The sequence below is a fragment of the Equus przewalskii genome, chromosome 3, assembly GCF_037783145.1.
Source record: "Equus przewalskii isolate Varuska chromosome 3, EquPr2, whole genome shotgun sequence".
NCBI classification, from domain to species: Eukaryota; Metazoa; Chordata; class Mammalia; order Perissodactyla; family Equidae; genus Equus; species Equus przewalskii.
The window spans coordinates 23,497,458-23,512,286 of record NC_091833.1 but is presented as its reverse complement, the minus strand read 5'-3'; the positions used below and the strand labels follow the sequence as shown (position 1 = coordinate 23,512,286).

The 14,829-nt window shown below is 41.2% G+C and overlaps 1 protein-coding gene across 2 annotated transcripts in view; it reads left to right on the top strand.

Annotated features, from left to right (window-relative positions):
• RFWD3 (ring finger and WD repeat domain 3) overlaps positions 1–14,318 on the top strand; it is a 41,909-nt gene extending 27,591 nt beyond the window's left edge. For both annotated transcript variants that reach the window (XM_008534105.2, XM_008534106.2), the window contains exons 7-13: positions 2,273–2,387; positions 2,890–3,118; positions 5,484–5,634; positions 6,797–6,973; positions 8,623–8,837; positions 10,091–10,302; positions 12,125–14,318. In XM_008534105.2, the coding sequence (XP_008532327.2) occupies positions 2,273–2,387; positions 2,890–3,118; positions 5,484–5,634; positions 6,797–6,973; positions 8,623–8,837; positions 10,091–10,302; positions 12,125–12,268 (1,243 nt within the window). In that variant the 3' untranslated portion in view covers positions 12,269–14,318. The remainder of the gene's footprint in view (positions 1–2,272; positions 2,388–2,889; positions 3,119–5,483; positions 5,635–6,796; positions 6,974–8,622; positions 8,838–10,090; positions 10,303–12,124) is intronic.
• Positions 14,319–14,829: the final 511 nt, after the last annotated feature.

Below are 14,829 nucleotides of genomic sequence, written 5' to 3'. Positions count from 1 at the left end.
TCTCTCTCCCTAGAGGATCTATATCCATAATTCATATATAGTAGATTTAGAAGGTTTATACACTTTATTCAAATGTTACTAGATTATAATTTTCCTTCTGTAGCTTGATTTTTTGCTTAATATTATGTTTGGGGCATATATGCTAGTTGATCCCTGCAGCTCTAGTTTATTCATTTCAATTTCTGTGTGGTATTCTAGTTCTCTAGTTCGAATTTACCTAGATGTGTTTTTTATTGGTGGTCAGTTAAGGTGGTTTGTAGTTTTGTTAGTATAAGCCACGCTGCAGAGATAGGCGTGAGTTTCTTTAGGTCTGGAAGTGGAATTGCTTTATTGTAGGGTACTTGTAATTTCAACTTTACTAGATTTTGTCAAATTGCTTTTCCAGGAAGTCATTTCAGTTTATACTCCTACCAGGGCGCCAGCCCCGTGGCTGAGTGGTTAAGTTCACGGGCTCCACTTTGGCGGCCCAGGGTTTCACCTATTCGAATCCTGGGCGTGGACATGGCACCACCCAATAGGCCATGCTGAGGCGGTGTCCCACGTAGCACAACCAGAGGCACTCACAACTAGAATACACAACTATGTACTGGGGGGCTTTGGGGAGAAGAAGAGGAAAGGGAAAAAAAAAGATTAACAATTTATACTCCCCCCAGCAACAGTGTAAGTGATTTCTTGTTTTTTTCATACACTCGTCTCCTTTTATTATCAGATTCAATTCTTGCCAGTCTCATGGGGTGAAATAGTATTTACCTAATTTGCATTTACTCAATTACTAATGGGGTTGAACATACTCTTCTATGAATTGTGTTTATATCTTTTACTCATTTATATTGAGCAAAATGTATTTTGTTCCTTATTAATTTATAATTCTTTGTGTTTTCCTTATATTGATTCCTTGTTGGTTGTATACATTGCAAATGTCATCCCCCAGTCTGTGGCTTCTCTCTTTAACTTGTTTATGGTCTCTTTTATTGACCGTGAGTTTTTAATTTTTAACATAATCGTTTATGAATATCTTGTTTTGTGCTTTTTGTGTCTACCGCTTCAAGGTCATAAAGACGTAATATCTTCTAAAGTCTTTAGAAGTTTTGCTTTTTACACAGATTTTTAATCTATCTAAAATCTAGTCTTATGGATAACAAGTTCTAGCATAATTATTAAAAAGTATATTCTTTCTATGTGAATTCTCATTGCTGCCTCTATCCTAAATTAAGTTTCTACGTATGAATGAACTACTCTTGCTGCGTGCTCTGTTTGTTGATTCTCGCCCAGTACTCCCAAGTTACAATTTATTGTAGCTTTAAAATACATCCTCCCACCTCGTTCTTCAAAACTCACTTTCCTGTTCTTGCCATTTTGCTCTTCCATATTAATTTAAAATTAGTTTGGTGAGTTCCCTGAAAAACTCCGAGATCTTGATTGATTGAAATTGCACTATATTTTTAGAGTAACTTGAGAAGTGCCATCTTCATGATTTTGAGTCTTTACAGCCATGGACATTATAAATATCCTTTCACTGTATTCCTGTGTTCTTGTGTCTTTTACAAGTGTGCTTTCCTTTGTAAAGATCCTGCATGCCCTTTACCTTTATTCCTAGGTTGCTATTGTTAGAATTGCTGTTGTCAGTGAATTTATTTCTATTATATTTCCTGATCAGTTATCTGGTGTTTAGAAAATGCTATTATCTGATTTTCTTAATCTTGATTCAAGCACTGATTTTTATTCTTGGTGAATGTGTCCTCTCATTATGCATTGTTCTTTATAGCTATTTGTGCTTTTTAATTCTAATTGTTCTTTCTTTTGTTAGCATTTTCCTGGTATATACTTTCTTTTTAACTTAAGCCCTTTTTTGTGGTATTATAGGAGTATCTGATGAACAATGAATAGCTTATTATTTTCTTTTAATAGAATAGAGAACCTTGGTCTTTTAACATGTCATTTTACTCTTATATAATTTGGTCCCAACTCAAGCAGTGAACTTGGCTCTGTTCTCTCATTTTCTATTTTTAGTCCTCATTCCCTAGAGGGAGCCTGACTTCTGGCTGTCACTACCTGCTTTGACACCAAAGCCCAGTAGGCTCATGAGTTCAGCCCTGCATGCTACTTTTCTGTATTGTTTCTGGACTTGAGAGATTTTTCTCGTATTGTACTCACTATCATGACATAGTTACAGCACAGTATGTATATCATAGCATGAACTTACTGTGCCATCTTGATGGGAAGTCTTCTGTAGCCTCCTAATCTCCCCCTGTTGCTGGCTTTCCCTCTCTAGTTCCTTACTGAAGGAGCAGATGCTGCGGCAACAGGCCGAGCTAGAGTCAGCACAGTGCCGGCTCCAGCTGCAAGTCCTCACTGAGGAGTGCACCAGGCTTCATAGTCGTGTCCAGGTGAGGTGGCCCTTTCCAATCCGAAGAATTTGGGGGATAGGAATTGAAAAGAAAAGGAATCTAAATATTGCTTGGGTTTATCTTGGATACAAATAGGATTTACTAAGTTTTTCAGGATGTAAACATGACCTGCTATTTTATTTCTGATTAGAGTATTTGTCTGAAGCTTACACACTTTATGATGAATTCTACTGCAGTCTGGATTTTTAAAAAAATTAAACAGCCAGCTGATAATTCAAGCTTGTTTAAGTCATTTCACCTCCTTGAATCTGCCAATAAAATGAAAGTTTTAGACAAAACAACCGTTGAAGACTTTCAACCCTAATATTTTCTGATTCTGTGCTCTCCTTACTTCAGTTGCTTGTTGAAATACCGTGAAAACTGCAGCAGCTCTCTGGGATTTGTGTTAACATTTTCATATGTTAAATTAAATCAAGGAATTGTACATGAAGGGAATATCAAACGAAAAAGCTTCACATTTATAAAATATTTTTTATTTTAGGACTTGCAAAAACTTATTGTGCAGCATCAGGATCAGATTTCACAGCAACCCAGGGGCTCCCAAGCACGTTTACAAAACAGCATGCCCTCCAGCCAGGGCCAGCACAAGTACCATTTCCAGAAGACCTTCACGGTGTCTCAGACAGGAAACTGCCGAATTATGACATACTGTGATGCTCTGGGCTGCCTGGTGGTGTCACAACCTTCTCCTCAGGCCTCCTTCCTTCCAGGTGAACAGTCCACAACCTCTGCTTTCATGTTCATTATTGGACTACATTTATTTCTCTCCTCTCTTTTTGGAGAATCCATGACTCACTAATGGGTGCACACTGACCACAGCCCACCAAATCACCTTTCCTAATCAGTTCCCTGTTAATGCAGATACTTTAGCGTGCTGCAGAGATGTCTGTAGCGTCTATTGACTTCATTCTGTGAAGTTGTTCACCAAAAGGGCAGAAATACTGATAACTGGGATAAAGTGAAAGAAGATGAGGTACTTGGAAGTGTGGGTTCCTGGGATAGTCCAGGGAGGACATCACCCCCTGGATGTCCCATTAAAGGTACAGATTCATTTTAGACTGGGAGTACTCAAAAAACACTCCCCCAAGGGCTAATTCAAGTTGAAATAAGATCTAATACTTATTTTCTGTAGTGTACAAATTCCAAATAAAAGAATTTGGGAATACATTGATACTCTACTAATTTTCTCATATTGTGCTTTTTAACCTTAATTTTAGGTTGTATTAATTTGGAAAACCAGATCTCCTCACATACCCAATTAAATCATTCCTCAGTGTTGTGGATGTTTCTTTGTACCACCTTCAGCTTGTGATTTCTGCCAACTGTCAGGGCCCTTTGCTTCAGCCTGATTTCCTCTGTCTCCGCACTTAGAAGTTCCATTCACATGCTTCAAAACTGTGTCCTCGAAGTTAGGATTGGGAGTGGAATCCCTAGATTGTCATATATTTTTCTAGTCACTGATATTAGCTATGAGTTGAGAGATTATCAAGGGGCTCCAATTGAGGGGAAAATATGAAGATTGTTTATAATGTTCCTATTTCTCATCCAAGTTTTTAATAAAAAGAATTATAATTAAATAAAACATCTTTGAAAATTGGAAAAATACTCGTTTCTTCTCCTTGTTCCCCCAATTGGGTATGATCTGTTCCTTTTTCCTTGATGTATCTATTCCACCCTGCACAGCCCAGCTCTTCTTCTTTTTTTTTTTTTTTGAAGAAGATTAGCCCTAAGCTAACATCTGCTGCCAATCCTCCTCTTTTTGCTGAGGAAGCCTGGCCCTGAGCTAACATCTGTGCCCATCCTCCTCTCCTTTATATGTGGGACACCTACCACAGCATGGCTTATCAAGCCATGCCATGTCCGCACCCAGGATCTGAACCAGCGAGCCCTGGGCTGCCAAAGCAGAACGTGTGTGTTTAACCGCTGTGCCTCCAGGCCAGCCCCAGCACTAGCTCTTCTTGATATCCTGCTGGTGCTGATTTCTCCTTGTTGCCATTGATGATTACCTAGGCAAGTGTTCATGCTCCCTTCTTGATTTAAAGCCTATAGTTTCCCTGTTTATGTCTCTGGCTCTCCTAATTCTGTTTCAGGAGAAAATGCAAAGAACTCGCCCACTTGATTTCCTGGAGAAGCTGAAGTGTGATTCAAGGCTATCATGTGTAACTCAGATAATAATAGATATTTAGTGAAAGTAAATATATCATCATAGCCTAATAAGAGAACAGAGTAAGAAATAAATTAAAAAGGACAAGTTCTGGAGTTTTTTGCCCTCCTGGAATGATATACATTGATTGGGATTCTTGAGGTGTCATCTGTTTTCATTCCATTTCAGACAAATGTAGCATATCTTGACCCCCTGAGATAGAAATTTATCTTCATTCTTTTTTGTTCAGTGTCTCTTCTGCATCTTGAGTGTTGGTGGTTGAAATGGTATGGTCTCTTTCTCTCTGTCTCTCTTATCAGCTTTATTAAAGTATAATTGACATATAATAAATTGCACATGTTTAAAGCATACAGTTTGGTAAGTTTGGATATATTTGTATGCCCCTGAAATCATCATCACAATCAAGATAATGAGCATATCTATCACCCCACGTTTTCTCATGCCCTTTCGTAATCTGTCTCCCACCTGACCCTCCCTTCTCTCACCATCCCCAAGCAACCACTGATCTACTTTCTATCACTATAGATAAGTTTACGTTTTCTAGGATTTTACATAAGTGAAATCATACAGTATTACTCTTTTTTGTCTGGCTGCTTTCAGCATAAGTTTTTTGAGATACGTCCATATTACTGTATATATCAATAGTTCATTCTCTTTTATTTATGGCTAGTATTCCACTGTATATGTATACAATGATTTATCCATTTACCTGTTGCTGGAGATTTGGAATGGAATATGCTTTTTAAAATAACTTATAACCCTGGGGAATTTTTATTTTCTTTGTTTGACCTGCTGTTTTCCAGGGACTTGTATGCCAAGAAAGATGAACAAGGGAGCCTCTTGAACAGGTAGTTTGCTTTGCCCTAGATTGACTTTCATTGTGCTGTTTCACTCTCTCTTACCTTTGGCAGGCTTTGGCGTTAAGATGTTGAGTACTGCCAACATGAAGAGCAGTCAGTACATTCCCATGCATAGCAAACAGATCCGCGGACTGGCTTTCAGCAGTCGGTCCAAAGGCTTGCTGCTCTCTGCTTCTCTGGACAGCACTATTAAACTGACCAGGTGAGTCCTTCAGGGAGGAGATGGGCCCTGGGCTGTTTAATGTTGAACGGTGTGGAAATTAATATCCTTATTATGATGGTCTTAGCTTGCTTTTTTTTTTTTTTTGGTGTGAGGCATTGTCTTCTGAGATTCAGGCTCATTGAATTTAAAATCTGTCGCTTTTAAGTGGACACAGCAGGTTATAAAACAGTATGTGTAGTGTCCTGTTTCTTTAAAATTATATATGTTGCAAAATACTTCTTAAGCCATACAGACGAGAGTAGTACGCTAGAGATAGTAGAATGACAATATGGAGAGAGCCTTGGGATCTGGCACCATGGAGTCACCATACCAGCTTGGCATTGCTTATTCCTGATCTGTTACGTGGATCATTCTGCCTAACAGAAATGCTTACCAGGAACTCAGTCTCCTGGGGTACCAGGATGACTTCTCTCATCAGTAACCCTCAGTTACTGCCTTTTATCTTTCACATGCTCTGCCAGTGCTGTGAATTAGATCTCAGTGTGCTCCATGCCCTTATCTTTTAGGAAGTAGTTCTGATCAGATCTCTGATAGTTGGCTTCCTGTTTAATTTCTGCAACTAAATCTGAGGGACATCACGATAGCACTATCAGGCCTGATAAGCTTTTTGACTTTTCAAGACTGCTTCAGCTTAATTTTGCCCCAAAACTCAACGTACCATTATATTTTATATGTATGTATTAGCCTATGATTTTTTTCTAGTGGTTTTCAAAAATAGGGGGAAAAGAAGAAAAGTTAAATACCAGAGTGTTATTGACTACCTCTGGGTGTTTAGATTATAATTTATTTTACTTCCCTTATGTGTATTTTCTAATTTTTTAACATTGAATATGATTACCTGTGTAATAGGTAACTATGGAGAAGGTAAGGGGTAGGGTGGGGAATGTACTGTTTATATGGCTTTTTAACTTATTCTTTTACATCCTTAGAGCTCAAAGGAAAACTGTGTCCCCCAAAACAAATATTTTTGAATGAGAAGGAGTTATCTGGGCAGTCCCCTAGAAGAAACTGGGAATCCAAATAGAGTTTGGGTGTGTGGGTGTGTTCTTAAAAGATCATCGTTGAAATGATCATCTTTACATCTTCGTTACATATTTGATTTTCTTAATGCATAGTTGTAAAAGTCTCTTGAACTCCACAGCCTGGAAACAAATACCGTGGTCCAGACTTATAACGCTGGACGTCCTGTCTGGAGCTGCTGCTGGTGTCTTGATGAAAACAATTACATGTATGCCGGACTGGTCAATGGTTCAATTCTGGTGTATGACCTTCGAAACACGAGCAGTCATATCCAGGAGTTAGTACCTCAGAAAGCCAGGTACGGAGCTGCTTACTTTTTTCCTGTAGGTAGCAGCTTTCTCTTGGACTGTTATTTTTTAATCCTCTCCTTCCAGAGTGTTTCACAGATGGTCAGAATTTCTCACAGAGGGCAGTTCTCTGAGTCCACTGATTAGTCTCACTTCTCACTTCAGAATCAGTAAGATCCTTAGAGTTTTGTGTTCATACTTCACATGGTAGAAAGCTCTGGTACCAAGTATATAGAGTATATATACTCATCACCCAGCATGGCAAAATGAAGTCAGATCTGTGTTCAGAACCCAGCTCCACAATGTACGAGCTGTGTGACCTTGGTCATGTTTCTTGGCCTGTCGTAGCTTCATCTGTAAACTATGGTTAGCATAGATTTGCTCTAATAGTTGCATGTCTAACACACTAGAAGAGATCAGTAAAGAGTAGCCCAATAAAAAGTGATTTAAAACTTCCCTAATCCACAGCTAAACCAACTTGGTCTAAGGATACAATACAACTATGATTTATCATAATCAAGTTACAGAGTTGGGAGGTTTGCAAAGTCAGCCCCGTCTCTGAGGGTGGGTGGCCACCAGCGCTACTGTGGCTCTTCAGAATGTGTTGAGTGCCATTTGGGGATAATACTCTTCTAGAGGCATAAAGTTCTCAAAAGGGGAGTGGGGTCTGTGACCTGGGCCAAAATGAGAAGTGTCTTAGGAGGAATTTCCATTTCCAATTTGAATATGTATTAAAAAGAGGCACAGGGATCTAAATATAAAGATATCACTACAGTGATAATGACTTCTGAAACCTAGCCCAGCACTTGGGTTTTCTTTTCATTTCGGTGGGGTGGAATCATGCTTCAGTGATGTGGTCGTGGGCCTGAAGATGATTGATGCAAACTTAGACAAATGTGAGCTCCAGGCAAACAAGGTAACTGCCATCGATGTAGAAGGATCCACATAGAGCAGGCAGTAAAATACAGCAAATAGCAGCAAGGAAAGAATATGTGTATGTATGGTTCATTTTTTTAGTTTGCCTGGGTTAGCTTCATTCTGACAGGGCAGTGAAATAAAGCAGACAAAGTGATCGCTTTGGCAACTTCAGCAGAAACGGGTTCATAGTAACATGGTCTGCAGGCCAGTATTTCTGAGAAGAGTTCTTGGCATATGACGCTGGTCATATGCTTGCAGAAAGAGATTTAGAAAATCTCTAAAGAAAAGATCCTATTTCTGAATTAAAGTGTGGTTGCTTTAGGCTGTATTTTAATTGAAGGGTCTGTCAACAACAGCTTGGAAGCTTTCTTTTATTAGATGTATAAGCTGTGTTTCCTTCCTGACTTTTCTTGTATATGTGGCTAACCCCATTTCCAGAAGCCTCACACCAGTCTAGCTTTCTTGTAATTGTGATCTTATACTATTCAATTTCCTAGTCCATTTTTTCATTGCTTTTAGGGCATGTGGTGTCTCCTCTGAAATTGGACACAGAATGTTACATATATGCCCTTTTGTTTCTACAAGTGGGTTGGTAGTTTTTATCACATAAAGGATAGTGACCCACAGGTTTTTAATCTCTTCTTATAGAGGTAGGAATGTGCTTGAGGGCTCCTGGTAGTGGGGTCTGGAGCAGTCCAAGTATTGGAACGTGAAAGACATGGTGTCCTTTCTTTCCCTTCAGATGCCCACTGGTATCCTTGTCATACATACCCCGAGCTGCCTCAGCTACATTTCCGTATGGTGGAGTGTTGGCTGGAACCTTGGAGAACGCTTCCTTCTGGGAACTGAAAATGGGCTTTTCTCATTGGCCTCATGTGCTGCCTGTGGAGCCAGGGGGCTGCATAGACTTTCAGACAGAGAGCAGTACCCGCCACTGTCTTGTGACCTACAGGCCTGGTGAGTGTTGGGGTGTCCTTGTGGGACCTTCTGTGGTTTGGGTAGAGGGGAAGACAGGAGAGTTTGCCCTACCCTTCAGATAGTACTGAGGCCCCTCACAGGCTAACAGCTCTTGCTACTACAGTGAGGATGGTGGCCCCAAGTCCTTCCATAGAGCCTGCCTCCCGACTCCTCACTTGTGTGAACGGGGACATAGTCTGCCAGATACTCCCTGGAAGTGAAGTAGCCACTTTAGGAGCCTCTATGATTTAGAACAGTGGTGGTATGAGGAGACCTGCTCTTGAAGCCACTGAGCCACCTTCACATCCGTTTCATATCTGCTGCTTGCCCCTCACTTCACTTAAAAGAAAGGACCAGATGAAGGCAGCCCGGTGGGGCTGAGTAGGGTATTAGCTGTTCCTCCTTATCTGGGGCCAACAAAGGTAAATGGGGAGTAGATGGACAGCCATGGTGGGCCTAGCCGGCTGAACTTCTCACTGCCTCCAGAACCAGGGTGGAGCCCCGGACAGCCACCTGTGCTTAAACTCCCTGGTTCTTGTAGCCTGAGAGGTCTGAATCTAAATTCCTAATGAACTATACTGATGGTGAGGCAGGTGTTTTGGCAGAGACAGTCATTAAAGTGCCCATACTTCAGCTAGTTGTGGGTAGGCCTAATCAGTTAAGTGTTTTTTGGGCTGAGCATCTGCGTCAGCCAACTCTTCCTACCGTTTTGGTTCTTAGTTACCTCATAGGTGTTCTCTCTCCAAGGCTGTGATTTGCTGTGACTTATGTAGAAAGCTTGGGTGTCCCATTTTGTCCTCCAGCTTTTGTTTGCCTCTGCAGAACTGCAGGTATCTATTCCCCCTCTGTAGTAGTATGCTTTCACTTCATAAAGATGTGCAATTCCAGGGGCTCATGGGGTCTTCACGGGGGAAGGAAGAAAAAACTTGTGGTCAGAACTCTTAAGGAAGATAAAAACCCAAGCAGAGGTCTGGCAGGATACAGTGATTTTACTAAAAAGGATCTCAGAATTATTTCCCTCATGGGCAAAAACCTATTGTAAACACCTTGCTTCATCCTAGCCTAGGGTTCTACATTTCATTTTTGCTGTATTGTTTTGTTCTTGTTATTATGTTTGCTTTGTAGCTATTGTTGATGGTTTAACAAAGTGTGGCTTTTCCATTCAACTAGGTTGTAAGCATCTGAGGTTCAGGTACTTGGTTATTTTCTTTGGACCATCCCTGTGAAGCAACACTGATTTCTCTGTCCCGTAGATAAAAATCATACCACCTTACGAAGCGTGCTGATGGAGATGTCCTACAAGCTGGATGATGCTGGAGAGCCAGTTTGCTCCTGCCATCCTGTACAAACATTCCTTGGGGGACCCACTTGCAAACTGCTAACCAAAAGTGCCATTTTCCAAAACCCAAAGAATGATGGCAACATCCTGGTGTGTACTGGGGATGAAGCGTCAAATTCTGCCCTGGTAAGCCTATTATTTTTGATACAGAAGAATTTAAAGCAAAAAGCTCAAGTTCTCTGTAATTTCATATATCTGCATATGTGTGTATATCTGTGGTTGCTTAATCTATTTTTTACACAAGTCACACTTTACATACTGCTCTGTCGTTGGCTCTTTATCCATTTAACTTACTATCTTGGATATCTTTCCATTTCAATATCTGTAGATTCACCTCATTCTTTTTACCTGAGTTATAGTGTCCTGTGGGACTGTGAACCTATAAAGAAAAAAGGCGCTACTGAAACCCCTATGAAATAATTGATTCAGGCATCCACTTCATCAATTCAGGATAAAGCCAACACATGAAAGGTTAATGGGAAATTTTACAGTGGAGGGGTCAGCCTGTCACCACCTGAAAACATTGATCAGCCTTAGCATTACTGTAAGTGGGTTAACCAGGAATTCTTTGCCTCTTAATGTTAAGACAATATGAAGCACATGGTGTCTTCTGTGAGATGTCCTTGAACCTGAATTTAATCAAGCCTTAGAGCAGCACTGTCCAATATAGTCACACTAGCCACGTGCACGCTTGAAATGTGGTTTGTGTGAATGAAAACCTTAATTTTTAAATTTTTAATATAAATATAAGTAGCTTTATGTCGCTAGTGGCCCCCATATTGGATAGCACCACTCTAGAGTGTAGTGCTAACTTTCATTTACTGGAATTGCAATAGATAGAGAACAATGTAGATAATAGCACAGAAAGCAAACAGGCAAATCTAGGTTGCGGGCGTCCTGTGGGACAACGGGCCCAGCTTCTGCAACAATGGCAGAAGAAAAAAAGCGGGGAGGTTGGGATCTGCTCTAGATTAAAATAGACTTATTAACATTTATAACTGCCAATGTAATGTAGACTTTACTTGGATCCTGATTCAAGCAAACCAAATGTAACAAGAGACTATCAGAAAATTTTGATTATGCACTGGATGTTAGATAATACTATGAGATTATTGTTTGTTTTGTTGTACATGATGACGTTGTTATAAGAAACTTTTTTTTAGAGATGCATACTTAAGTATATAGGAGTAAAATGACATGAAATCAGCCAAGAAAAAAGTAGAATCAATAAAGCAGAGGTGGCAAAAGCTTAATGATCTGAGTGATGGGTAGCTCATTGTAGTTTAAAATTTTATTACTTTAAAATTATTATTACTTAAGAATTTTTTCATTAAAAAACATTTTTTAAAAGGAAAAGAAAACTCCAGTTAGAAGATGGGGTCCATGAAGGCAGAGACAGGGACTTTGTCTTCTTTTCCTGTCTGTCCCTAGAAGAGTGCCAGGCACACAGATTAAAGGGGTGATGCTCAGCTTGATTTTCAGATCCGCTCTGAAAGCCAGGCAGACTAATGGCTGATTGCAGTAGGTGAGGATGTGCCTGAAGCATGTCAAGTGTGCTGGCTTGGTGCAACCTTGTGAAGGTTAGGGATGGGCTACTTTGCTCCCCAGGCAGTGTGCTCTCTGCAGCTCTTTCAAAGTTGTCTTATGATAAAGCAAGCAAGTCTCAGGGCTGGCCCCATGCCCAAGTGATTAGGTTCATGCGCTCCGCTTCAGTGGCCCAGAGTTTCACCTGTTCAGATCCTGGGTGCAGACATGGCACCGCTTAAGCCATGCTGAGGCGGCATCCCACATGCCACGACTAGAAGGACCCACAACTAAAAATATACAACTATGTACCGGAGGTGCTCTGGGGAAAAAAAGGAAAAAAAAAATCTTTAAAAAAATAGAAAGCAAGTCTCTCAACTGACCTGAATGACTCCTGACCTTTATCTCTGCTTGTCATCTTTAGCTGTGGGATGCTGGGAGTGGCTCCTTGCTACAGGATCTGCAGACCCATCAGCCTGTCTTGGACATCTGCCCATTTGAGGTGAACCATAGCAGCTACTTGGCTACCTTAACAGAGAAGATGGTCCACCTCTATAGGTGGGAGTGACCATGGTCTTGAAACTTACAAGGCATGCTGCTGGTTAAGATTAAAGATCGTTTGCTAGCACCTAGCAGCCCTGAGCAAGAGCTCTGCTTATTGTCTGTGGCCGAGAACTTTTGGGATCATGGTTCCTTTGGATTGGTGTAATTCTAGGACTCCAGGTCACTGAAGCACTACAGATCATGTATTTGCTGTGTCCACCAAAAGAGTAAGTGACTGGTACTCCATCTACGTTATCCATTCCTTGGGTTAAAAGTTTTCATTAATCTTTGTTGAGAATCTGCATTTTCGATCAGACTTTCTGCTGGACCTCAGAGAGTATCCTCCCCTGGCAGTTATTTAGGATATGAGTGTGCACCAAGCATTTTCTGGAGGATGTCACACCATGCCTGAGTGGTCTTGTCACTTGAGCTGCGTGAGTTGAGAATGCTTATGTCCCTGAAGGGACTAACCATCTTCTTGATGCTGCATGGATGCAGAAGAGTCTTCAGTGGAACACAAGAGGGCACTGTAGAACCTTGCGAGGGATTTGATCTATTTCTGACCTTGTGGGCTGACAACCTTTTAGTAAGTTGGTCTTATCCCCACAGAAGTGTCTGGTAGAGTACATCTAATCTGCTTTGTGGCAGCAGCAGTTATCTTTCAGGTGTGCAGTGCTGTGATATTGACAAGCCCAGTGATGGAGGCACCTGATGAGACGTAGACCTTTTCCTAAGGCATGAAGTTCATCAGGTTGTGGGAGCCAAGGAAAGAGACCTGCTGTTTGAGCAGTGGGGAAGACTCATTTTTTTCTAGCCAGCTTAGAATCTCAGGATGGGTTTTATATAAGCCCAGCTTTGAAGATCACTCCTTTTCCTTCTCATTAGGAAAAGATGAGTGGTATGTCAAAGCTCTTGCTTAAGTCTCTACTAGTATCAAAGATAAAGTGTTGTTAGTGAAATATTTATTCTCAGGAAGATAATAGTGGTTCGAGACGTGTGTGGATTTGCAGGGAGATGCCCACCAGCTTTCATTCCATCCCTGGGTTGTCCGACTCTGGGAGCTGCAATTTTTCCAGCGGAGGGTTCAGTTTATACCTGTTTGCTTTGCCTGAGGCTACTCTGCAACACTCCGGTCCACAGCAGAACGTGCCTCAAGGGCTGGACAGTCACTGCCCTGTTCTTGGGAGCAGGATGGCTAACAGTGTGATTTTCTTAAATAATTGTTGGAGAAAAGTTATCATTATTTTTATTTTACAACAGTTATGACCTGTCAACTCCTGAGCTGTTTCCAGTATTTCTTACCAGCAAGAGGTTATTGCAGTCGATTCTCCCCAGAGTTCCAAGTTCTAGGTGTGCCTTTTAAAGAGTGGCTTCTTTCTATTTAAGGTCATCTTTCAAAAAGCCAGTTTCCAGGCCTGGAAAGAGCCCTCTTTTCTCAAAGATATTCCTTTTGCTATGTTGATAATTAAGAATGTCTGCCAGGCCTAGAGCATCAGTGGCAGAAAGAGATTTGAATTAAAAAGCAGAACTCATCTGGTTTCCGCAGATTGTCACAGAGAGGATGCAGATGGTCAGGCCCTGGCTGCCTTTGTCTTTGGCAGGGGCAGAACCTGGGCAGGGTTAGGACTGGACTAGTGTTGAAGTACGCTCACCTGAAGCTGATGCCCCAACGCGTAGGAACCGAAGGAAGCTGAGTGAACCTCATGTCTTACCAAGCCTTGCGTTATTCTGGTAAATTTGAATGTTTTAGAAACAAATTCATATGACTATGGCTAATTTCTCCAAAGGAAAAAACTTCACCCCTAACTCCCCAACCCCAGGCCCCCTCTGCCTGGCAGGAGATTACATCTATAGACCTGGCCCTGCCCCACTCTGTTCAGTCACCCTGTCTGTAAAGTGCTTTTCCTATTTGAGGGTGGGAGTTAAGCAGACTGAAAATACCCTGTCATTGTAGATATCCTTTACCTACTTTGAAAACAGGGCAATTGGATCTCTGTTCGTGTTCTATGTTTTAATGTTTGTGTTTTATGTTTTAATGTTACTATGAAAATAAAGCATCTGCCTTGTGTACCGGCTCCTGGTGTCTGTTGTCTCTTTGACTGCCAGAGGCAGGAACAGGTCTGCCTCTTGGGAGAGGGGTATAATCCCAGTCTGGGAGATTTCTCCATTTCAAGCAGTGTCCTAGGTCTGAGTTGCACAGGATGGTCCCTGGATCTGAAGTAAACATCTCATTTACGTTTATGAGGTGGTTTAAGGTTTAGCTGGCAATTCTATTTCACTGTTGCTAATGGAAAGCTGTGTGTTTGCCTGTTAAGAATTCCCCTTCGCTGGTTATTTGTCTGTTTACTCTCAGATCCAAGGGGCTAACTCCTGAAAACTACGTATCCCAGACTCCCTTTGCCTGCTGTCTTCCTGTTAGTTTCTTTGAATCCAGAAGACTGCAATATAGGAGGAGAAGACGACTTACCCTTTTATTTCTTCTAGTCTTTGGCAGCACTTCTGATGGTGGCAGCAGTGTTGGGCAAATGTGGGCTCCTGGGTTCCTACTGAGCACAGTTCTGGCCAAGTGCCTCAGTTTCTTTGTTC